The sequence below is a fragment of the Podarcis bocagei genome, assembly GCF_964188305.1.
Source record: "Podarcis bocagei genome assembly, chromosome: 9".
Classification (NCBI taxonomy): Eukaryota; Metazoa; Chordata; class Lepidosauria; order Squamata; family Lacertidae; genus Podarcis; species Podarcis bocagei.
Window position 1 is genome coordinate 68505105 of NC_138134.1, and position 25777 is coordinate 68530881.

General features: G+C 46.0%; 1 protein-coding gene across 1 annotated transcript in view; it reads left to right on the forward strand.

Annotated features, from left to right (window-relative positions):
* Nucleotides 1-1195: 1195 nt before the first annotated feature.
* Nucleotides 1196-25777, forward strand: part of ANTXR2 (ANTXR cell adhesion molecule 2) — a 153185-nt gene continuing 128603 nt past the window's right edge. The window contains exons 1-7 of the mRNA XM_081207149.1: nt 1196-2295; nt 11333-11404; nt 16563-16634; nt 21171-21252; nt 21838-21945; nt 22899-22967; nt 24451-24531. Coding sequence (XP_081063275.1) covers nt 2105-2295; nt 11333-11404; nt 16563-16634; nt 21171-21252; nt 21838-21945; nt 22899-22967; nt 24451-24531 — 675 coding nt within the window. The 5' untranslated portion in view covers nt 1196-2104. The remainder of the gene's footprint in view (nt 2296-11332; nt 11405-16562; nt 16635-21170; nt 21253-21837; nt 21946-22898; nt 22968-24450; nt 24532-25777) is intronic.

Genomic DNA, 25777 nt, shown 5'->3' on the forward strand with positions numbered 1-25777 from the left:
TGTGTGAAGGCAGGACTCTGATCTGCTCTCCCTCTGGATCTGCCATCTGAGACAGTGGTCTCAGCTTGGCTAATGGATGGGCTGGTGACCACATCTCTGCGGAACTAGGTTGTGCTCTTGAAGCAATACCTCACAAGCTGCTTCTCCCCAAATAAGCATCCTGCAATCATCATCTGAGGCCCTTCTTCATGTGCCACTTCCACTAGAGGTCTGGTGGCAACACAGGAATGGGCCTTTTCTGCAGTGGCTCCCTATTTTTGTGGAATGCTCTCCCCAAGGAGGCTCACCTGACACTTTCATTATACACATTTAGGCTCCAGGCCAAAATGTTCCTCTTCTCCCGGACCTTTGGCTGATGAACATTCTATGTCCTTTTAAATGTGTTTGAGGGTGGTGTGGCTTTGTTTTGTTATCATTATGTACTTTTTATTTTGTATTTTCATGTTGCCAACCCGCCCTGAGATGTTTGAATGAAAGGTGGTATACAATTTTCATTCAACAAAAACGTTTGGCTCTTTGTTTGTTAACAGGCCTCAAAGAACTATTTATTTCAGTCTCGTTTTAGTTCATAAGTCTGGACCGTATTTCTAAATGTTTTTGTTCTCCATTCTAAATCATGTTCCAAAAGGAAGCAAGTTTGCATACATACTTCTCTTTCCCATGGGATCTGGGCAAATGCCAGGTTCAGCAGAATTGCAGTGGTGTTTCGGGTTACATACGCTTCAGGTTACACACTCCGCTAACCCAGAAATAGTACCTTGGGTTAAGAACTTTGCTTCAGGATGAGAACAGAAATCATGCTCCGGCGGCGCGGTGGCAGCGGGAGGCCCCATTAGCTAAAGTGGTGCTTCAGGTTAAGAACAGTTTCAGGTTTAGAATGGACCTCTGGAACGAATTAAGTGCTTAACCCGAGGTACCACTGTACTCTGAATGTTGAAAAGCACAGAGGTGAAGAACTAAGGGGTGTGTGTGTGTGTGGGAAGAGTGTTACTCTTCAAACTTCCTGCTCAACTTTTGTATACTTTCCAGGGGCAAAAAAAGGAGGCACACTCCTCTCAGCTCCTCATGTCCCAGGGTCAGGGGAAGTGAGTGGGGCTCAGAGTCCTTGTGGGCACCAGGGCAAGACCCCAAGGTCGCCACTGTGCCCACGGGCAACCACAATGGCAACCCTGAAGAGAGTTTATTGCAGAGGTGCGATTGGAGCCTTGAGGCCTTTTGCAGAAGCAGATATAGTCAGGCTGGAGTAACCGATGTTTTTTCGCCACCCCTGTAAAAAAACAAAAGCGCGTCTGCTTTTGGGAAATCTGAACGCACGCGGTGAAACCACACGCTCTGCTTGGTTCCGAAAAAAACGTCCTTTCCCGAAGCAAGACGAGGCGCAGGCAGGATCCGGCCACGCTGGCCAAACCTACTCTCGGCCTCTTGAAAGGAGGCTGAGGAAAAGACCCCGGAAAAGACGCTGGCTTCGGGGTGGGGAGAACCTCTTCTTCCCCTTCTTCTCCTCTGGCAATCATCAATCACAGAAAATTAGTCACAACAACATCTGCCTCGCGCCATAAAAGGTCAAGGAAAGGGATTGCAAAAACACGCACAGAGAGAGAGAGAGAAAATAGGAGACGCAGCAGCAGAAGGGAGAGAGGGAGGACAGAACCCAGAAAGGAAAGACGTCCAGGCGCGCGCGCGCAAAGTTTTCTCTCCACGGATCTCTTCTCTCGGCCGGCTTTCGGGTTGCCATTGGTAGTTCGGCGTGGCAATCAATACTTTGTAGCGGGGAAGGAAGCAACAAGCGGGGAGGCTTGGCAGAGCCGGAGGGGAGGCGCGCCTGCCCGGCACAGAGCGCACGGGGGCTCCGTTTGCGCTTCCTCCAGCCGCCTCTCTCTCTCTCTGCAGCCTCTATTGTTTGTCCAGCGGGACTCCAGGGTGGGAGATTTCTCCTCCTCTCGGGATTTGTGCAGAGTTTGCTGCAACTCCCCTTTGTCCTCGGCGCGCTCTCGGCTCTCGGCTCTCCGCCCCGTCCAGCCCTCTCTCCTCCAGGGCGCACTCTCTCTCCGCTTCTGCAAGCCAGGAAACTCCGGCAGTTTGCAAAGAGGGAGAAGAAGGAGGCATGGGGGGCCGGAGGAGGCTGAGCGAGGCCGGGCCGGGCTGCTGCAGGAGCTGGTCCTCGGATCCGCTGGGTCAGGCGGCGCCGGCTTGGCTTGCGCTGCTAGTGCCGTTGTTGCTGTTGCTGCTGGCGGCTCACGGCCAGGAGGAGCCTTCGTGCAAAGGAGCCTACGACCTGTACTTCGTCCTGGACAAGTGAGTGAAGGGGCAGGAGCTTACCTGCTTGGGAGGAAGGGATGAGGGGGAGGGGGAGGAGAGGGATCCCCCCCCCGCCGCCTGCTGACGCCCACCAAACTCCCCCAACCGCATCGCGAAACCTCCCTTAACTTTGTCCGCTGGGAGAGCCGCCCTTGGCAGTGTCGTCAACGGCACGTTGAAAAGAAAAGCCCACCACCGTCGCATCAGAGAGGTTCTGGGGCTCAAGCCGGTTTGGGATCCCACTGGCACCCCTAGGTCTACAGCTGGGATTTACACTGCTCAGGAGTGAAGGAAATGCCCTTTGTGGGATCTCTTTTTTTGGGGGTGGGGAGGGTTGTTAAAAATCTGGGGTTGTCATCAGCTAAGGCCTACTTATAGTAGACTCACTGAAACAAAATAAAATTTAAAAAATCCTTCCAGTAGCACCTTAGAGACCAACTAAGTTTGTTATTGGTATGAGCTTTCGTGTGCATGCACACTTCTTCAGATACTTGCATGCACACAAAAGCTCATACCAATAACAAACTTAGTTGGTCTCTAAGGCAGTGTTTTCCAACCACTGTTCCGCGGCACACTAGTGTGCCACGAGATGTTGCCTGGTGTGCCGTGGGAAAAATTGAAAAATTCAAAAGATTTTTTAAAAAATAATGTCAAATTTTTGCCCACTAGGCAGGCGCCGGACTGTGTCCACCCTATTTTCCATCCGTCCTGGGTGGGGATCAGATCGGATGGGATCGGATGAGAGCGGACAGGCAGTCCGCTCTCATCCAATTCCCCATAGAGAGCAGCGGGGCTCTGACATCTCCCTCTCCGCACACAGTGCGGAGAAGGAGCTGCCATCCCCCGGCTCAGCGGGGATCAGCGGATCAATCCCCGCTGAGCAGAGTACGGTCCGCAACGTTCGATTCCAGCCAGAATATCAGCTTTGTGTTCAGCCAAAAAGGCCCAGGTTGCACACTGAATAAAGTATTTTATAATTTTTCATATTTCTGTTTACTTACTATTTCATAATAAAGTAATTATAAAATACTTTCTTTGTGTTTATTTGATTCCCATTCAAGAGAATTACTTTATATATAGTCAATATAGGCACAGAGTTAAATTTTTTAACATTTTCTAATGGTGGTGTGCCTCGTGATTTTTTTCATGAAACAAGTGTGCCTTTGCCCAAAAAAGGTTGAAAAACACTGCTCTAAGGTGCTACAGGAAGGATTTTGTTTTGTTTTGTTTCAACTACAGCAGACCAACACGGCTACCTACCTGTAACTAGACTCATTGAAATTAGCGAACCTAAGTTAGTCATGTTTACTAACTGCATTGCTCTAAGTGGGGTAACATGAATATATAAAAATGGGGTTCCAGGGTGAAGCCCCATTGAGACTTCAAGAAACCTAGAAAAGTTACCCTTGTTCCTTCCTAGTGCTTTTCCTCAGGAGGAATAAGCAACAGGCAAATAAACATGACTTATAATGGTGATTTTTTTAAAAGGGCTGATAACAGAATACAGATATCAATATATGTTAGTTAAAACTTTGATAGCCACTTTTTTTTGAAACACACACACAGCGCAGAAAAAAGATAGACTTAACACACACACCACTGAATTCACCTAAAAGATAGAGTAGGAGGTGCCAAATGAATATTTCTAGGGAGGGTAGTCTGCAGTCGAATCACCATTACAGAAAAGGCCCTGTTGCAGTTTGCCACCTTTCTAACCTCTGAACATGGACGTCTTCAGGTTATGCTGTTAAGAAAAGAACAGGGAATGTATGACTCTCCAGATGTTGATCTCCCATCAGGACCAGTGGTCTGGGATGATGGGAGGTGTAGACCAACATCATCAGGGATTCCCCAACCCTGACTTCAGGAATGGGCATGGTCATATCGGAGAAGATGAGTGTTTGGAAACCATGATACTAAGCTCTCCAGAGCTTTTTATGTTGGAACCCGCATTTGAATTGCATTTGGAATGCTAAGAAGAAGCCAGTACAGATTTTTCTTTTTTCTTTTTAACACGGTCAAAAAAATCCACTCTGGCTAAACCAAACTAACCATCTGGCTGCTGAATGGAGTTCCTCAACATTCTTCAGAGATAGCTTCACACAATGCATTGCAGAAGTCTAGCTTGGATGCCGTCCATGCATGGATAAACATGACAAGGTTATCTGTGTCTAAGGTGGGGTGCAGCTGGCACATCAGCAGAAGCTGATGAATAGGGTTTCATGCCACATGCTACCTCTTGAGGTTGCAACTTCAGGGTTGGAGTCTTGTAAGGAGAGCGCAGTCTCTGAACCACAGTGGATGAATTGGAGTCCTTGGCCTTAGAGGGTGGAATTGATATAGTGAGCATAATGGAAACTTTGGGGTGGAAAGTGTCAGTGGGATACAGCTGTATCTAGCTATAAACTTCTATAGGAAGGACAGGGAAGGATATACTAGAGGTGTTGCTGCTCTGAGGGCATTAAGTCCAGCAAGCTAGAATGCCCCAAAGCAGTGTTCAAAATTAGCCAGGTGCCAGGTGCATTTTGCACCTGGCTTTCGACCACTTGTGACCAAGTGAAGATGCCTTGGGACCAGGATGGTGCCTGACATCTCCACCATCTGGAGATGCATGCCTGGGGATCATTGAATTTGGACTGTTTTCATAAACTAATACCCCATCACGTAGAATTCTAAAACAGTGGTACATCGGTTTAAGAACAGTCCTGTTAACGAACTATTCGGTATACGAATTCTGCAAAACCAGAAGTAGTGTTCCGGTTTGCGAACTTTACCTTGGTCTATGAATGGAAGCTGAATGGTGAAAGGGTTCGCTTCAGGTTACAGACTCTGCTAACCCAGAAATATTACCTTGGGTTAATAACTTTGCTTCAGGATGAGAACAGAAATCGTGCTCTGGCGGCGCAGTGGCAGCGGGAAGCCCCGTTAGCTAAAGTGGTGCTTCAAGTTAAGAACAGTTTCAGGTTAAGAACGGACCTCCGGAACGAATTAAGTACGTAACCAGAGGTACCACTGTATATATGTGGACTGTCCCTGAATCAAGGGACTTTTCTCCTTTAAGTTCTCAACGCTCTTAACCTAGCTCAAGGTTGTCATCTGAACTAGCTAGATGTTTAACTGAGAATCATTCGCAGTCAGTCCATCATTTGAAAAATAAGACTTTAGAGCTGTCTTGCCCCCAAATCGCAACTAGACGTTCCATTTTGGAGACTGCAACCTTGGTTTAATGAGCCATTTGGCGCCTAGCTGATATATCTGAGTTTCTAACACTGCCCCAAAGAGGCAGACTCCTTCAGAGAATCATTGTGCATGGTCATATGGGGACCCAAGAGTAATTTAGTTCTGGAGACATGCTATCATGCTCCCTGCTCAAGGAGATCTTGAGATGAAGAATGAAATTGAGGAAGTGTCCCAAAGAGGAAATGTTGTAATGGGTGACGTCAGCTACCCTCACATATACTACGTTTGTATTCCAGTCATAACAAAGAAGTGGTGACTGACCAGGAACGAGACCGTGGGGCTGTAGCAGATACCTCAGTGAAGATGTCAATCAAGTGTACAGTGGCTTTGGAAAGGCAAATTCCATGCTAGGGATCATTAGGAAAATAAATCGGCTGATAACATAATGTCTTATGGTGTGACCGCATTTGGAATACAGTTTTACCCTGGTTGTCAAATGCCTTGGTACTCGTACGTTTTGGCTCCTGAACAATTGAAACCTGGAAGTGAGTGTTCCAGTTTCCGAACTTTTTTTGGAAGCTGAACATCCAATGCAGCTTCTGCTATTGTTTCTGGGGCGCCTGCATAATCGGAAGCCACGCCTCGGTTTCCGAACATTTCGGAAGTCAAATGGACTTCCAGAACACATTCTGTTCGAAAACCAAGGTATAACTGTACTGTGTCCCCTTCTGGTTGCTTCACCTCAGAAAGGATCTTGTAGAGTTGGGACAAGTGTGGAAAAGGCAACCAAAATGGCCAAGGGGATAGAGTGACTCTTCTTTGAGGAAAGGCTACAACACTTGGGATATTTTAGTTTACAGAAAGGGCAAGTGAGAGGTGATATGGCATATGTTAGGGATGGCTTGGAGAAAACGGACGGAGAAAAGCTTTTCTCCCTCTCTTGTAACACTGGAGCTGGTGGAGATCCAGTGAAGCTGGATCATCAACACCCTACCCCACCCTGGCTAATCTGAGGAAAACTCCCTTTGTATAGTTGGACAGTTTCTCCCATTGTGAATCGTTGGAGAGGAGTGTGGCACATTTTGATTGGGAGCCAAGATGGGAGGCAAAGGGTTAAGCTCCCTGCTTTGTTGTCCTGTGGGCGTCCCTTGGTCTGTTTGCCAAAGAAAGCGCAACTGTGTGACCAGCAGCATGTCTCCTGTGGTCCTTAGAGGCCTAATTCATTCAGATTTCTGTATTTAGTAGAGATCCTTTATTGGAGGACAGAGTCTCCTGCATTCACCTGACTTCTTCTTCCTAACTTGATCAGCAGCAGTGTCCCTTGGAGACATGCTATGGTAGTGCAGCTGATCTGCATGAGCCCAGAAGCGCATGGATCAAGCAGTTCAAATAACTGAGCATGAGGGGACTCTCACCATCCAGCTCCCCTAGCGGCCTATCCGACAGGCCCATCTGCAGTGGTACCTCGGGTTAAGTACTTAATTTGTTCCGGAGGTCTGTACTTAACCTGAAATTGTTCTTAACCTGAAGCACCATTTTAGCTAATGGGGCCTCCCGCTGGTGCTGCGCCGCCGGAGCACAATTTCTGTTCTCATCCTGAAGCAAAGTTCTTAACCTGAAGCACTATTTCTGGGGTAGCAGAGTCTGTAACCTGAAGCGTATGTAACCTGAAGCGTATGTAACCCGAGGTACCACTGTATTTGCTCTGAGTGGAGAAGCAGCAGCAAGCACTAAACAAACAAGTCATCCTACCCATTGTATTGTAACTTTTGTTGCTGTTGTTGTAATAATGTTAGATAAACCACTTTGTGAGGTCTGCTTAGAAAGCAGTATATAAATATTGTAAAATACAACTACCGGCACAACAAACAATAAATTGAAATGCTTTATTGTCACTTGTACAACTTGTATACAGCCAGATTACACCAGCAGCCCCCCACTCAGCTCTCTTAGTCTTAATTCCCCTCGTTTACTGACGCACACCCACCAAACCTGAAAGTCAGTTGCCCTGTTGTTATCTTTGCATTCAGCAGCCTAACAGCCCATGGATAGAAGCTGTTCTTTACCCTGTTGGTGCAACTAATCATGCTTCTATATCTTCTGCCTGAGGGCAGGAGATCAAGAAAGTGCCGGCCAGGGTGTGAATCATCCCTGAGAATTCTCCTCACTCTCCTGAGGCAACGTTCTCCCGCGATGTCATCCAGCGGATTCACTGGACAGCCCATAATATCTTGTGCTGTGTTCACCACCCTCTGTAGGCACTTCCTATCAGTTGATGTCAAACCAGCCTACCACACCGTGATGCAGTATGAAAGGACACTTTCTATTGTGGACCAGTAGAAGGAGATCATCAAATGTTGATTGACATCATTCCTTCGCAATACTCTGAGGAGATGGAGTCTCTGTTGGGCTTTTTTAACCACCTGGGTTGTATTGATTTTCCAAGTAAGGTCTTCACTGAGATAAACTCCTAAGAATTTAAAGGAAGAGACTCTCTCCACACAGCCCTCCCAGATGTACAGCAGGGCTAGTTCTCCTCTCTGTTCAGAGTTGCAGCCTGAATATTACCACTGAGTGCCAGACCTGAAGGGCTGTAGCTCAATCTGTTTTGCATGCAGAAGGCCCAGTCCCGGGTTCAATTCCCAGCATCTCCAAGGAGGGTTGGGAGAGACCCCTGCTTGAAATTCTGGAGAGTAGCTGGTAGTCAGTGTTGGCAGTACTGAGCTGCATGGACCGGTGGTTTAACTCTGTACAGTGGTACTTTGGCTTACGAACTTAATCCGTTCCGGAAATCCAAAAGCGTTCTTAAACCAAGGTGTGGTTTCCCATAGCAGCAGGGGACTCAATTTACAAATGGAACACACTCAACAGGAAGCGGAACATGTTCTGCTTCCAAGGCAAAGTTCACAAACCAAAACACCTACTTCCGGGTTTGCAGTGTTCTTAATCCAAGTTGTTCATAAACTAAGCTGTTCTTAAACCAAGGTCCCACTGTATAAGATCCTGTGTACTTATGAATGGACTGTTAGTTGTGTCAGTTTTGGAAGACAAAGGAGTTTTGGGTGGTACAGTGCTTTACACACTGGTGTTTCTGCTGTCCAAGTGATGTGTGTTGTAGAAGGAGCATGTTCTGGTGTGCAATCTGTTTACACAAGTGCTGGGCAGGTCTCCTGAGCTCCATGGTGGCTATGCATGAGTTGAACATGCACCTTGGAAGAAACACAGCCGACTCCTGCCGCTGTACATTGCAGACGACCATTGGTAGTTTTAGGAAGCTTGTTCGTTGGAGAAGCACCATTAATGAGCACCATTAATGATGTTCTCATTGACGGACCCCAGATAAACTCCTGATGAACCCTCAGTAAGTAGTTCAAAAGCCTCTGCCTTTGTGCGTGATGGGTTTTTGTGGTTCCAAAGGCTGCTGAAGTAAAATTGATGCAAATTTTTGTGTGCTTATGTGAGAGAAGGAAGTTGTGGGATATGTAGACGTTGCTGCTGGCATCTGTGAGGTACCATAATAGGTTTGTGGAGAATAGGATGCGAGGTTAGTCCATCCTTGGTTGTTGAAGCAGAAAGATGCTTTTGAGGTTGTTGGTCATGGCAGTTCTTTTGACCTTGGTGTTTGGCGGTACGTGGTAAATAAACAGAGGAAGAAGGGTTTTGTGGCTTGCCCTTGGAGAAGGGGATTCTGTTCCCACAGGTCAGGAGTGCTCTGATGGTGTTTCCTGCTTGGCAGGGGGTTGGACTCGATGGCCCTTGTGGTCTCTTCCAACTCTATGATTCTATGATTCTAGGTCAAATGAGGAAGTTGCTGTGGGGGGTGTACCATGACTTGTGACTGTGTCACACAAATGGGGCAATTTCTTGAGATGCTCTCTAAAGAAAAGCGCTAGTTCTCTGAGCTGGGAAGCTATTCTAAAGCAAGGAACGGTCTGTTTCAGGCACTGCATTTTCCTGAAATGGGAGTATATCTGCTGTGGAAGTCCCTCCTCACAGAGATGTATTTGACACCTCCATTATGTAGTTTTCATTACATGCTGAGAGATGCAACTTTTTACCCTGGCTGAGGCATATATTTTAGGACCCACCCTGGTCTCTTGACTGTAATTTGTTTTGACTGATTTCAATACAGTGGTACTTCAGGTTAAGAACTTAATTCGTTCTGGAGGTCTGTTCTTAACCTGAAACTGTTCTTAACCTGAGGTACCACTTTAGCCAATGGGGCCTCCTGCTGCTGCCGCGCGATTTCTGTTCTCATCCTGAAGCAAAGTTCTTCACCCGAGGTACTATTTCTGGGTTAGCGGAGTCTGTAACCTGAAGCGTCTGTAACCCGAGGTACCACTGCATTGTATTTTTAAAATTGTGGCAACACGCCGTAGAACTGCATGGTGAAGGGGAGGTTAAGAAATCTAAGCATTATTATTATCAGCAGCAGCAACAACAACAACAACAATAATAATAATAGGAAATACTATATCCCTGTTGTCAGAAAGCTATGCCAGTGTCGAAAATATATCCCCTTAGGATATGTGACACAGAAACATAGGAAGCATACATTAAGGTAGGCTAGAAGTTTTCAAAATTATGCATAGCATGGAGAAAGTGGATAGAGAAAAGTTGTTCTCCCTCCCTCATTACACTGGAACTTGTGGGAATCCAATGAAGCTAAATGTTAGAAAGTACTTTTTCGTGCAACACATAGTTAATCTGTGGAACTCACCCCGGCAGGAGGCAGTTGTAGCCACCCAGTAGGATGGCCTTAAAAGAGGATTCGACAAGTTTATGGAAGATAAGACTATCAATGGCTACTATATAAGGCGAACCTACCTAATTCACACTGTCCAAAACAGCATGCAAACCTTTATACAGTGGTAAAGGTAAAGGTACCCCTGCCCGTATGGGCTAGTCTTGACAGACTCTAGGGTTGTGCGCTCATCTCACTCTAGAGGCCGGGAGCCAGCGCTGTCCGCAGACACTTCCGGGTCACGTGGCCAGTGTGACGAAGCTGCTCTGGCGAACCGGCACCAGAGCAGCACACGGAAACGCCGTTTACCTTCCTGCTATAAAGCGGTACCTATTTATCTACTTGCACTTAAGAGTGCTTTCGAACTGCTAGGTGGGCAGGAGCTGGGACCGAACGACGGGAGCTCACCCTGCCGCGGGGATTCGAACCGCTGACCATGAGACCGGCAAGTCCTAGGCGCTGAGGTTTTGCCCACAGCGCCACCCGCGTCCCTATACAGTGGTACCTCGGGTTAAGTACTTAATTCGTTCCGGAGGTCCGTACTTAACCTGAAACTGTTCTTAACCTGAAGCACCACTTTAGCTAATGGGGCCTCCTGCTGCTGCTGCGCCGCTGGAGCACGATTTCTGTTCTTATCCTGAAGCAAAGTTCTTAACCTGAAGCACTATATTTCTGGGTTAGCAGAGTCTGTAACCTGAAGCGTATTTAACCTGAGGTACCACTGTACAATCATCCTTCAAAATTTGCGCTTCTCTAAATTCTCCAGCCAACTAATGTGTACAAAAACCACACATACTAATGCATCATGTGCATATAAGTGCATATATTTATGAAAGAGCGTAGAAAAATGCATTATATTTGGGAAAACTGCTTGCAGAAATTTGTGTAGTCAGAGAAATTTGCACAAAAATGCTGATGGGTTTTCATGAGGACTTTTGTTGTTGTTGTTGTACTGGTACGGAAATAAAGAGAGGAATAATGAGAAACAGAGATAATCAAAAATTGACAGATTTGCCCATCCCTAGATTTCATGCAATTATTTAAAGCCAGGTGGGTTATTTACTTTGATCCCCTTCATGATTTCCTGTTCATTTTCTTTCTTCTTTACAGGTCACACAGCGTCAAGAACCACTGGTCGGAAATTGTTAACTTCGTGAGGCTGCTGACGGACAGATTTGTGAGGTGGGCTGCTCTCCTTGTGGTTTCTAGGTTTAGTTTTGACACGAAAGATTGCAAAACAAATGCTTTGATGTGTCATCTTCGGTTGGAAACCATTCTCAAAAGAATTAGGCACAGACATGCTTTTCGTTCACATAAGGCGCCTTATGACAACATCACATTCCCTCAATGTATTCGGAATGCAGTGCAGTGCTGATAAAAAAACATCGTAAAGAGTTCTGAAATTCCTACTTGTTTTTGTTTCGTATGGTTTTTGAATCACATAAAACTCGGGTGCAGAATCTTTTTAAGCCTGAAGCGCACATTCCCTTGTGGGCAATCTTCCAGTGTTGGGAAGTAGAAAGTCTTGTTTATGTATGGTAGGCTATGTTAAAGCAGAAATTTCTACAAGCACGGCTTTCCATTCATGCAAGCAATAATAATAATAATAATAATAATAATAATAATAATAATAATAATAATAATAATAATTTATTATTTGTACCCCGCCCATCTGGCTGGGTTTCCCCAGCCACTCTGGGTGGCTTCCAACAAAGATGAAAAATACACTAAAATGTCACATATTAAAAACTTCCCTGAACAGGGCTGCCTTCAGATGTCTTCTGAATGTCAGGTAGTTGTTTATCGCTTTGACATCTGATGGGAGGGTGTTCCGTAGGGCGGGTGCCACTACCGAGAAGGCCCTCTGCCTGGTTCCCTGTAACTTGGCCTCTCGCAGTGAGGGAACCGCCAGAAGGCCCTCGGAGCTGGACCTCAGCAAGAAGAATTATCACAGTTCAAGGATGTATTCCAGCCAGGCAAACACGCTCAAGCATGGAATGGAACAGGGTCAGCGAGCAGAGTGGCATGAGAAACGGGGTGGCCTGTTGTTGGCTTGTGGAAGTTCATTACACCTCAACCTGTGGGATGTATCAGCAGAGGATTCAGAGATTTCCAGCTTCTTCCAGAGTCCCCAGTTAAGGGGAAAACTCCTCTCCCACACAGTTCAAAGTAACAAAGTGTGTGTTAATGATACAGTGGTGCTCCGCAAGACGAATGCCTCGCAAGACGAAAAACTCGCTAGACGAAAGGGTTTTTTGTTTTTTGAGCTGCTTCGCAAGACGATTTTCCCTATGGGCTTGCTTCGCAAGACAGAAACGTCTTGCAAGTTTGTTTCCTTTTTCTTAACACCGTTAATACAGTTGCGACTTGACTTTGAGGAGCAACTCATAGAACGCGGTGTGGTAGCCTTTTTTGAGGTTTTTAAAGACTTTGGTGATTTTTGAAGCTTTTCCAAAACTTTCCCGACACCGTGCTTCGCAAGACGAAAAAAATCGCAAGACGACAAAACTCGCGGAACGAATTAATTTCGTCTTGCGAGGCACCACTGTATTGAGACAATGTGGACACTGGAGTCAAAGTTATAGAAAGATTCCCCCCATGCTAGACATGGTTTGGTACCTTTTATTCCACGGTTTCAGTTTCCAGCATGTCTGATTGTACACTGAAGGCAAGGCTGCGTGTATTTTATGCACCTCCAGTTGCACCCTGAGCCCCCAAACCCATCCCTCATGGAAATAAAGACACAGTGGAGACAGAATTTAGTTTAAAGGTTAATGGGCAAATTTTGGCCACAACTTTATTGAATACACAAATGTGACTGGTGTTGACTTAGGCACTGGTATCAAAACTATATCTGGCTCCTGCCGGAAGCCTGGAAGGGTAAAAAACCAGCAGGGGGATCTCTGTCAGTGTATATTGACTGGTGCTCACCCCTGGGGTTCCCGGGGGTCCTGGCATGGCCTTAGCCCCTCTCTGGGCTTCGGATGAGATCCAGACCCCTGGATTCCTTTAACGGAATGCCATAATCATTGGAGGGGCAGGTGATGGCCGCACCTCCCCTCTCCACATTCCCCTAAACCAATGCCTAACCCCCAAACCTTGCAAAGCTGTGACGATTGCTAAGAGGTAGGCAAAAACCAAGTGGCCACAGCCAATCTGCCACATTGGGAAAAATTCCTACCTGGGCCCCGTTCCAAAACAGGCAACCAACCAAAGTCCAAAGCAAGGCCAAACATGACCTAATTAATGGGTTGGTGTTGGGCAGCGCAAAGCAAAAGGAGGTACCTACGTCACGCTGCCAAATAGATACCCCCAATGCCCAACCCCCAACCTTTGCCACGATGCCGATTGGCTAAATGCCAGTGGCATAACTGTGGCACCACTAGCTTGGAGCGGGGCAAGCCCTGCCCACAAGCCGGTTGGGGACGAGTTTCAGGGGCCGAGCACAACATGGACCCTCTGTTAGGAGGATCCAACTTGCATTGCATGAGGAGAGAATTTAGTGTCCGACACAGAATTTTGCAACTTTTCTTCTTTTGCTTTCGCAGAACAAAAATACTGCATTTCTCAACCAGGATAGCTAACATGGTGCCTGCCAGATATTTTTGGATTACAGTTCCCATCATCCCTGACCAGTGACCATGCTGTCTTGGGGCTGTTGGGAGTTTGAGTCCTGCGACATCTCAAGGGTACCATTTTGGCTGTGCCTGTTCTGGGCTTTGCATCTGGGGATATGGCTTTGTGAATATGCAGGCGGTGTCTGTTGAACTATTAGAAGCTGGAGCTTCTGTCGTTCTTTCTAGCACCTTGTTTTTCTCCATGGCTAGCAGAAGCAGGATCAATTGTGCAATCTAAGCAAATGAATGCAAAATCTGCCTGTTCTACTAATTCTGCTCTTCCTAATACTTTGTGCTGCCTAGAAATAAGAGGCTGATATTAAGAATAAAATATAGACTATTTCCAGTCCTGGTTAGGCATGTCCTGGTTAGGCACTGGGAGCGTGGGAAGTAGCTGCTCAGACCTTGTTGCAGTTAATTGTTTCCTATGGAAAATGCGATACAGAAGGCGATTGTCAGCTGGACCAGCTGGCGAAAAGTCATGTGAACTAGGCAGGCCTTAATTGCATATTGCTAGCATCTATCTTGAGAGTCCCATGGACTGCAAGAAGATCAAACGCATCCATTCTTAAGGAAATCAGCCCTGAGTGCTCACTGGAAGGACAGATCCTGAAGCTGAGGCTCCAGTACTTTGGCCACCTCATGAGAAGAGAAGACTCCCTGGAGAAGACACTGATGCTGGGAAAGATGGAGGGCACAAGGAGAAGGGGGCGACAGAGGACAAGATGGTTGGATAGTGTTTTCGAGGTTACCAGCATGGGTTTGACCAAACTGCGGGAGGTAGTGGAGGACAGGGGTGCCTGGTGTGTTCTGGTCCATGGGGTCACGAAGAGTCGGACACGACTAAACGACTAAACAACAACAGCATCTATCTTCCTAAAGTCAAAAAATGAGTTTTCTGTAGAACAAGGAACGGAATGCAGTTGAAACACACACACACACGGTAAGTTAATAAAAAGGATCTAATTGGTTGTTCCAAAGAAGCCATGTGGCTCAGGCTTTCAGTTACTGGCAAAAGAGATGTTTATCTTTTCCAAAAATGATCTGATTGGCCATTCCAAAGCCTTTTGGTCATCCTTTATTCCAGCTAAGAGGCCTCACCCTTCCACTTTGTTTGTTTGTTGCTGAATTGGCTGAAATAAAAGTGATTTGGCTGAATCCTTTGATGAACAGTTCTTAACAGCTTAATAAGATTTCTTCCCTCCCCTCCCCCCCTTTAAAAGAGAAATGGGACTACTTAATGGTTGATAAATGCTGCTCAGCACAGCATATGGCGAAAACGCGGAGCAGGTTTCATTATAAGAATTAGATCATTCCGGTATGAGTTGTACATCTGTTTCCCATTTTGCTGGGCTTGAGAGATGTAAGTCTGCAGTAGCAGCACAACACACGTTTTCTATCTTTTTAAGAGCCTTGAAATTGCAGTGAGAATGTTTATTTTTTTAAAGTATTCCTATGCTTCCTATCATGACAGAACTTCTGGATAGTGGAATTTAAAAATGCAGAAGAAAGAAAAGTATTTGGTAATGAAATTGCGTATCATTTTTGTTAAGCCAAACCCACTGAAGGAGCTACTTAAGACGATGCCTTAAATTTGAAAAGCGAAAACAAAACCAGTCCTTTACTATTATTCTTAGAGATCAAGGATGAGAGTTGTAGTCCAAAATGTTTGCAGAGAACCACCTTGGCTGCGATAATTATAGACACTTCTAACACCAGATCATATAACTACCTGTTTATGTATGGAGACAAATTCAGTAGAACCTAGGAGAGGGACTGAGGCTGAGCTGCAACAGAGAACATCATTTGCACAAAGAAGGTCCCAGTTCTGGCCCCAGCATTTGCAGGGAAAGAGCTCTATTGAGTGATGGTTCCAGTCGTTTTGAGCTTAGGGTGGGGTAAGAGAAGACAGAAGGGGGCAAAGTTAGATGGCTTATTACAGCCAACAAGGTGCAGTATCTCCTAGTTGTTCAGACCAAAGAGCAGTCCTGACCTGGGAGTCTTTATGGGGGCCAGAGTGACTGTATTCAGATGTCACACTAAACCATGGTTTGGTGCAATATGCCTAAGCAGGGACAAGCTGCAGGGAGCCTTGGGCTCACTTTCTCCCTTCCCCTCTGAAGTCAGGAGAAGAAATTCAGAAGCTTTCACTTCCACCGCAGCTGGTTATATTGTCCAGGCGTTCTAAACACAGTGGGACATCCCAGAACACAGTTTAACCACTAGCAGGATCCAATTCCATATGAAAGTGTGTATTAAATTCTCATTTTAACAGAAAAAACATTCTTATAAACGACAGATATGTATAAGATAAGGTTGGCCCTTTGGCAGGACCTCAGAGGCAGTGCCACTCCGGACAGCAGCTGCTGGGACCCATCGGCGGAGAAAACCCTGTTCGGATCCTGCTTTGGGGTTTTCGAAAAGCATCTTGCTGGCCGCCTTGAGAACAGGGCGCTGGTACAGATGAGCTTTTGGTCTGATCCGGCACAGCTCTTACGATTATGCAGTATGTCAGCTGAAATACAGAACTGCTGAGCAAGGAGGGAGATATTAGATGTTAGCTATTTCCTGTGTGGGCTTTGTGTTTACTCGGATTCTGTCATAAAGGTTAAGATGGAGAGATCCTCAGAGTCCTGTCTTGACACAGATCCCATTGAAACGCACGTGGGCGCAGCCGTTTGATTTATGTCTCTGAGATGGATGTTTTTCTTTGTCTTTAAAAGCAACCAGATGAGGGTCTCCTTCATCGTGTTTTCCATGCAAGCAACGGTCATTCTTCCATTAACACAAGACAGGTAAGCAAATTGCAACATTGCTTTCCCCACCATCCACCCCTAGCTTTTAATGCTAATAAATACTATTTTAAGTGACACTGAATTAAGTTGGCCCTGAATTAGGCCTAAGGCAATTTCCCCACCAGTAATAAAATTGTGGTTCCTTTTTAATCACCTGAAGTGTTTCTTAAATAGTACAGTTTTACCATTGGTGAGGAATTCGCTTTAGGCCCAATTCAGTGCCAGTAGTGGCTCCTTGTTATAAGTAATAAGGACACCTTTCAAAGACCCATAGAAGTTTAGAGTTGGAAGAGACTCATACAGTGGTACCTCGGGTTAAGTACTTAATTCATTCCGTAGGTCTGTTCTTAACCTGAAACTGTTCTTAACCTGAAGCACCACTTTAGCTAATGGGGCCTCCTGCTGCCACCATGCCGTCGGAGCACAATTTCTGTTCTCATCCTGAAGCAAAGTTCTTAACCCGAGGTACTATTTCTGGGTTAGCGGAGTCTGTAACCTGAAGCGTATGTAACCTGAAGCGTATGTAACCCGAGGTACCACTGTATAGGCCAACTGCCTGCAATGCAGGAATCACAAGCAGCCATGATGGGCGGTTGCTTTCAGAATGCAGGATTATTTATTTCCTGTTATTACATCTATACATCCCTTTTCCTCCAAGCTCAGGGTGGTGTAGATGGTTCATCCCATCCCATTTTATCCTCACAACAGGTATTGTTGTCAACTCAACTATTGAGCTTGATGACCGAATGGAGATTTGAACCTGGATCTCTCTACGTCCCAGTCCAGCACTCTAACCATTGCACCCCGCTGCTCTCAATGCAGCCTTCAAGTATTACAGGCCACTCCATTCTACTGCAGGTGATGCTTCCTACCTTGCAGTGTTAGAATCACAGAGTTGAAAGAGACCCTGAGGATCGTCTAGTCCTGGCTTTCAAAAACTCGGGTTTCCAGCTGTTCTTGGACTACACTTCCCATCATCCCTGACTTCTGGTCCTGCTAGCTAGGGATGATGGGAGTTGTAGTCCAAAAACAGCTGGAGGAGACCCAAGTTGGGGAAACTGATCTAATCCAACCTCCTGCAATGCAGGAATATTCAGCTGTCCCTTACGGGGATTGAACCTGCAACCTTGGCATTATCTGCACCATGCTGTAGCCAACTCAGCTATGTTGCAAGGATTTCCAGGACAAGGTATGTGAGCACTGCAGACACTCTAAAGTGCAGTCTAAATCTGCGTTAGCTGGAGATGGCAGTGGATTAATTGGGACGAAGCCATCTTCTTCCTTGTTCTCGGTTGCAAGTTTGAAAGCCTTGTTGAAGCAATTGTTAGGAGGGGTGAGGAAGGAAGGGAGCAGGCAGGGTAACTGTTGGGGATATAAATGTGCCTTTTCTGAAAGGCAGAGGTGTGAGATTCATGCACATATGTTGCATTGAGAGGAGACGTTCTATTTGTAACCATTCATCACATGCAGAGCAGCCTCCAAGTTGCCGTCAACGTGATTGTCCTTTCCTCCTTTTGTCTTGAATTCTAAGACGAGTCTCACAGAACGGGTCTGTTATTGCAAGGTGTCCATCTCTTAGGAATTGGCGTCGTTGGTCTTTTTGTTTTTGTTTCGCCTTTGTTTCAGCAAAGTGTCCCCTATACAATTGTGTAAATCTCAGCTTTTGTTCTTGAAATATGTTTGGGGTGTAGGGCAGTTGGTCCCAGGGACTGAGATGGAATTCAGAATGTGGTTCTTTATATATATATATATATTTCTGGAAGAAAATCCAGAGTCGGGGGAAAATGTGCCTCTGGTTATCAGTTTCTGGGAATTGCAGGTGGAGAGACTACAACTGGGATCACAGCCTACTTATGGGCTACTCAGCGGCATCTGTTGGCCACTGTGAGGCTAGGATGGTGGACTAAATGGACCTTTCTCTGATCCAGCAGGCTATTCTTACGTTCTGTTCCAGAATATTAGTGGACAGATGGCCACCTGCTCCCCCCCCCTCTTTCTTGCAGAATCTTATTCTTTCTTAGATTTTCTTTTAAAAACAATATATATATGTTCATTGGGCCCCAGAGCTGAAATAGGTCTGGAGGTGTCAGATTGCTGGGAGGTCTTGGTTGTGTGCTGGATAAATAAAACTGAACTGATTGTACGAGAGCTATTTTTTGCGTTGCGAAATCTGTTTCAGAAAGACTGGAACTTGATTTGTCGTTTGTTTCTTGGCAGCAGAAGCGCTGCGGGGCCTGTGGACATGCTGCCACTCATTTCTGGCAAGCACAAAGTGTCTGCTTTGTAATCTGCATTCGTACATAATCATTTTCAAGTTGTTTTCAATAGACACCAAGTGTAAAATATTTTGGATTAAACAGATTGCATTAACTTTTACGTAACTTGCTCAGCTGCCATCTATAGTGCACAGCATGTCTTCCGCTGAAACCAGGACTGCCAGTACGGATATAAATTGCTTTGTGCAAGTTTTCACTATCTTACCTTTCAGATTTTGGCTTAAGGCTTTTTATGGGCGAGGAGCAGGGAAGATATCAATGGTGCCTCAAAAAATTGGCTTTTGCAAATGTGGGTGTTCAGTCCCAAGGGTTCAGCATATACAGAGGTGCCTCGGGTTAAGTACTTAATTTCTTCTGGAGGTCTGTTCTTAACCTGAAACTGTTCTTAACCTGAAGCACCCCTTTAGCTAATGGGGCCTCCAGCTGCTGCTGCGCCACCGGAGCACGATTTCTGTTCTCATCCTGAAACAAAGTTCTTAACCCGAGGTACTATTTATGGGTTAGCAGAGTTGTAAACTGAAGCGTATGTAACCTGAAGAAGAAGAAGAAGAAGAGTTTGGATTTGATATCCCGCCTTTCACTCCCCTTCAGGAGTCTCAAAGCGGCTAACATTCTCCTTTCCCTTCCTTCCCCACAACAAACACTCTGTGAGGTGAGTGGGGCTGAGAGACTTCACAGAAGTGTGACTGGCCCAAGGTCACCCAGCAGCTGCATGTGGAGGAGCGGAGACACGAACCTGGTTTCCCAGATTACGTGACTACCGCTCTTAACCACTACACCACACTGGCTCTTACATATGCTACATATGAAGCATATGTAACCCGAGGTACCACTGTACATGAAAGCCCATATACTCAAACTCTTGGAACCATCCCTGCCTGAGCATCCCAGATCATATTGGAGCTGGTGGGTTGAGCATGCCTTGCCTGGTAAGCAAGACAGAGAGCTTGAAAGCTCTTTTTGCACCAGGAAAACCTTGCATGCATTTAACTTGCACAATTTCAACCGTCCGGTTTTCAACCATGCGAGGCTGAAATCGCACAAATTAAATGCACATAAGATTCAATCGAACTGTGCAGAAAAAGAGGCAGTTGTGAATGCCTGCTATCAGGTATTTTTCCAGCGTTGCCTTTTTATGGGCAATATATTTCTGCTTACAAAATTTGGATTTGGGGGTCCACTTTATGCTAGGGCTGGGCGATGCCTGGTTTTCAACATCGTGAGAGACTGATACAGTGGTACCTCAGGTTACAGACGCTTCAGGTTACATACGCTTCAGGTTACAGACTCCGCTAACCCAGAAATATTACCTCAGGTTAATAACTTTGCTTCAGGATGAGAACAGAAATTGTGCTCCGGCGGCGCGGCAGCAGCAGGAGGCCCCATCAGCTAAAATGGTGCTTCAGGTTAAGAACAGTTTCAGGTTAAGAACAGACCTCTGGAACGAATTAAGTACTTAACCCGAGGTACCACTGTATATCATGATGTCTGAAATAAGGGTGGAACTATGTAGGGGCATTGGCTGGTTTTACAGTTTTCCCCACATTGTGATTTTTGCATAACACACACACACCATGATTTGGGATATATTACCATGTCAAAAATTATGAAACCGATATCACAATATGGACTTCAAGTCAGTTTTAGACAAGATATCAATATGTTGCCCAGCCCTACTTTATGCAGGTGTTTTCAGTGTCCAGTGGTACCTCGGTTTACGAACTTAATCTGTTCTGGAGGTCTGTTCTTAAACCGAAACCGTTCTTAAACTGAGGCGCGCTTTCCCTAATGTAGCCACCTGCCGCTGGTGCCCTTCCACCATTTGGTTTCCGTTCTTAGACCGAGGTAAAGTTCTGGTTTTGCGAAAGTTCATAACCCGAATCGTTGGTAAGCAGGGCTGTTCTTAAACCGAGATACCACTGTATCTCATTGAATTGATGGTAGCCATCATGGCTGGTACCAAAGGTTGACCTTATGTTGCATCTCCACCATTGGAGACAGTATGTCTCTGAATACAAGTTTTTGGGAATCACAAGTGTCGGGAGGGTTGTTGCACCCAGGTTCTGCTTGCAAGCTTTGTATCTTGGTTGGTCACTACTGTGAGAACAGAGTGATGGACTAAGTGGGCCTTTGGATTGATCTAGCAAAACTCTTCTTCTCTTCTTAAGATATTTCCAGATGGGATCAGGGATGCTTGAAGGATTCAGCAATATTTTCAATACAATGTTTAATAATCTTTTGCTTTCTTCTTCATTTTCAGGAACGAAATTCAGAGAGGCCTTGAAGAGCTGAGTAATGTTAAGCCAGGAGGTGAAACATACATACATGAAGGAATAAAAGAAGTAAGTTTTCCTTCCCCTCGCTGTTAAATGATATAGTGGCTCATGGCTTAGTGGGTAGAGTATGAGACTCTTGATCTCAAATGAGGGCAAATGAATCCTGCATTGCATTCCAACGCTGCAAACTATAATTCTATGATTTGTTGCTGTTCAATGTATCTTGCCCTTCTTGGGTCAATTGTGACATGGAATTAGTTTCATATTTAGTTCTTGTGTGGCTGTTTCTTTTAAAGGAGGAGGGTGGATTAGATCAGGATCATAGCAGGGGCAATGGGGCAAAGCTCTCTCCCCCCCCCCATGGTCCCAATCCAGTTGCTTCCCCTCCTCCTAGTTCTATAGAACAAACAACCCCTCAAAAAACCCAGCCAAGCAAGGGTTGTGGGTTCAAGCCCCATGTTCAACAAAAGATTCCTGAATTGACTTTGTCTAACTTGGCCTCTGCTTAATGGGCCCTTAGCTCATTAGTTATTATAACTGTTAATAATTTCAACAGCCCACATCTCCTTATCTAAAATGGCTATATTCCTCTTGTGCCAGTTCTCAGACCCCCAGTGACAGTGATAAGCTCACTTTTTTTTTGTTTTTCAGGCAAATAAGCAGATCAAGGAGGTTGGAGCTTTGAAGTCAAACAGCATCATCATCGCTCTGACGGATGGACAGTTGCAAGGGTATATACCGCAATATGCAGAAAAAGAGGTGAGTGTTGAATTGAAACTGTGCCTCCTCCTTAGTTCAGTGCTTCCCTTTGTGTTGTTGTTGTTATTTATTAAATTTGTAAAGGAAAAGTTAAAGGACCCCTGGACGGTTAAGTCCAGTCAAAGGCGACTATGGGGTTGTGGCGCTCATCTTGCTTCAGGCTGAGAGAGCCGGCATTTGCCCACAGACAGTTTTCTGGGTCATGTGGCCAGCATGACTAAACCAGTACTGGCGCACGGAACACTGTGACAAGTGCCAGGGTGCACAGAAACACCATTTACCTTCCCGCCAGAGCAGTACCTATTTATCTACTTGCACTGGCATGCTTTCAAATTGCTAGGTTGGCAGGAGCCGGGACAGAGCAACAGGAGCTCACCCCGTCGTGGGGATTTGAACTGCTGATCTTCTGATCTTCTGTGGTTTAGACCACAGCACCCCCCACGTCCCTATACCCTATACCCACAGATCTCAGGCTGGTTCACACGACAAAATCACAAGATAAAAATCACAAAAGACATAATTGAAATGGGAAGAAAAGCAACCCAATAACCCCCCTCCCCAACACCTTTTAAAAGGGCATTGGATCAATCAAAGGCCTCGTTAAAGAGGAACGATTTTGCCTGGCGCCTAAAGGTGTATAATGAAGGTGACAGGCAAGCCTCTCTGGGGAGAGCATTCCACAGATGGGGAGCGACTGCAGAAAAGGCCTGTTCTTGTGTTGCCACCCTCTGGACCTCTTGTGGAGCAGGCGCATGAAGAAGGGCCTCAGAAGATGATCTTGGGGTCCTGGTAGGTTCATATGGGGAGAGCTCTGAGCTGTTTAAGGCTTTATAGGTCAAAACCAGCACTTTGAACTGGGCCCAGAAACGAATTGGTAGCCAGTGCCGTCAGACCAGGACCTTGTTATATTCTACCAAATGCATAAAACTTTTATTGATTTATTTCCATTCAAGGCAGAGCTTGCCAGGGATATGGGAGCAAGAGTCTACTGCGTCGGAGTCCTTGATTTTGACCAAGACCAGGTAGGGGCTATATTACAGGACACCGTGTTGAGATGATAAACAAGTTGCTGGCAATGTTTGAAGGTTTACTCGCTTCCTTGGTATTGGATACACCTTCTAGGAGACCTGCCCTGTATATATGCAGCAGAATGAAGGCGCAAAATCCTTAGGTTGTCAGTAGGACATACCTATTTTGAATTGTCCCTCCACTTCCCACCATGTTAAAACACACAAAAACCTTCCTATTCCATCCATGCCTATGTAGGCAATTACAAAATGCATCCTTCCACAATGTCTGTTTTTAACTTGTGTAGATGGATTTTATTGTATGGTGTTATGCTTTATTGCTGTAGGGAGAGCATGAAGCTCTTAATCTCAGGGTTGTGGGTTCAAGCCCCACAATGGGCAAAAGATTCCTGCATCGCGGGGGGTTGGACTAGATGACCCTTGTGGTCCTTTCCAACTCTATGATTCTATGAGGAGCAGCAACAGAAAAGGCCTGTTCTCCTGTTGCTGCCCAGGGACCTCCATTGGAGGCAGGGCACAACTCTACAATTCTACGGTAGATACAGCTACAGCTACAGCTGTAGATGTAGATGTAGATGTAGATGTAGATGTAGATGTAGATGTAGATGTAGATGTAGATGTAGATGTAGATGTAGATGTAGATGTATATATGACAAAGCAGTTTGTGTTTGCAGTGAATCTTGCATGTAGGAAAGCATTCAAAACCGTGATCCCCCTCCTGCAGGTTGGTACGGCCCATTCTGTCACCTCCTCATTCTGCTGTATGTAGAGGCTAAGTCTGAAGCTACCATCTGCTGCAGGGATGGGGAACTTGTGGCCATCTAAAGGATGGTGATGGACTACAGCTCCCAGAGTCTGAGCCAGCCTGGTTGATGGCCAGGGATGGTGAGAATCATAGTCCAGCAACAGCTGGAGGGCCCCAGGTTATCCACCCCTGTTACACTGAGCCAGGCCATTGGCCAGTCTAACCCAGTGTTGTCTATTTTCATTGGCGGTTGCTATCTGATGCCTTGGGCAGAGCTCCTCATAGGAAAGAGGAGGCACAGATCTGACTTTTTAAAATAATTAAAAAAAAATAACGTTGTTGGACCAGGACCCAAGGAACAGACATACAGACAGGAGGAAGAGTTGTACACATGGCCAAAGCTTTGCTGTTTTTCTAGGCAGCTGTTACCCCAGCTAAAAAATACAAGTTGCTTTCAAGCAACATCTTTCTTTGACTGAGAACAGCTACAAAGAGCAAAAACAGCCCCATCTTCTTGTGTGGTTCTCCTTCATGCATCCTTCAGTTTGTGACTAGCCATAAGGGCTATGTTCTCCCTCCACTATTGCAGGCAGTAGGCCTCTGAATATCAGTTGCTGTGAACATCTGGTTGGTCACTGTGAAACCAGGATACTGGTCCGTGATGGTTGTTTTTCAAAGGCTGGTTTAGCTGTTCGTATTTTTTTGCCAATGCATTTGTCCTTACTTCCTTAGCTTGAAAGGATAGCTGGTTTTAAGGAGCAAGTCTTCCCAGTCAAGGAAGGATTCCAAGCCCTCCGGGGGATAATTAATTCGGTAAGTATGCTGGAAAGCACATATTGCCTTAATTTTTCATGTACTAAGGTGGTGAAATCTTGTTTACTTTTGTGGCATCATCTTTCATGCGAAATATTAAGCTGCCTGAGCTTTCTCTAGCCTGAGTGCTTCATTACAGATTGATGTGGCTTCCACAGATCTGATTTCTCAGGCAGGGATGGCTTCCAGATGTTTTTTGGACTAACACTCCCCATCGTCCCTAAACATGGACCACAGCGGCTGGGGCAGCCTGGGATTTGAAGTCCAGCAATACACGTCAACTATCCCTGATCTAGGAGCTGCTAGGTACTACATAAGGCCCCAGACTGAATAGAGAGGAGTATTTCTCTCTGGATGGATTGCTCAGCTATGGCTCCAGAGTCCAGTGTGAGAATTTCATCCTGCCCAAGTTGGGAGGGAGGAAAAAAAGGATTGCCATGCCACTGAAACTTGCTGCTTCTGTCTGTTCCATAATCCACTTTGAATATGAGAGATCTCCTCCTTTTTATCTTACACAGGCAGCAATAAAACTGCTGGTGTCAGATGCAACCAGGCCGGACTCCGACCTGTCTTTTACAGGTTATATTGTGCAAACTATTTACAGTGCAGATACACAAGGTTCATGTCCGTCTTAGTCACTTGCAGAATCCGGGAGTGGCCCCTTCCGGTTCCCCCCCAACGTAAGAACTTAGACACCCCAAACTTCCACCTCCCCTCCTTGCGTTTCACCCCTCTGCGCAAACTGGGCGACGGAAGTCGTGTGTGTGCCTCCTGGCCAACCGGGCTAGGTGAGGCACTTGGGCTCTCGGCAGCATCTTCGAGCCCTCTCCTCACTTGGCGGCCCCTTCCCTCTCTTCTCCACTGGAGGTGTGGCTTTTCCCACCACTGGACGAGGAACTGCTCCTCAGAAGTTTCTGCGGCTCCCTGTATCCCAATGGCGTCCCTGCCTCCCTCTCCTGTTCCGATGGCAGTCCCCTGACAGCTAGCAGCTTTGCAAAGCTAAGCAGGATCTGGTCCGGTTTCAAACTGGATGGGGTGCTGAGATTCCTGTATTGCATTGGGGTAGGACTAGGTCCCTTCCAACTCTGCAATTACACCAATGCTGTGGGATGCACCATAGAAGCACTGGAATAGAGACCCAGCTGGTGGCAACCACAAACTATTACTTGGTAGTCGGGATGCAAGAAGGCTTTTTCATTCTGTTCCGTATTCGTCTTATGCAGCACTGTTTCAGTTCCACTGCGTT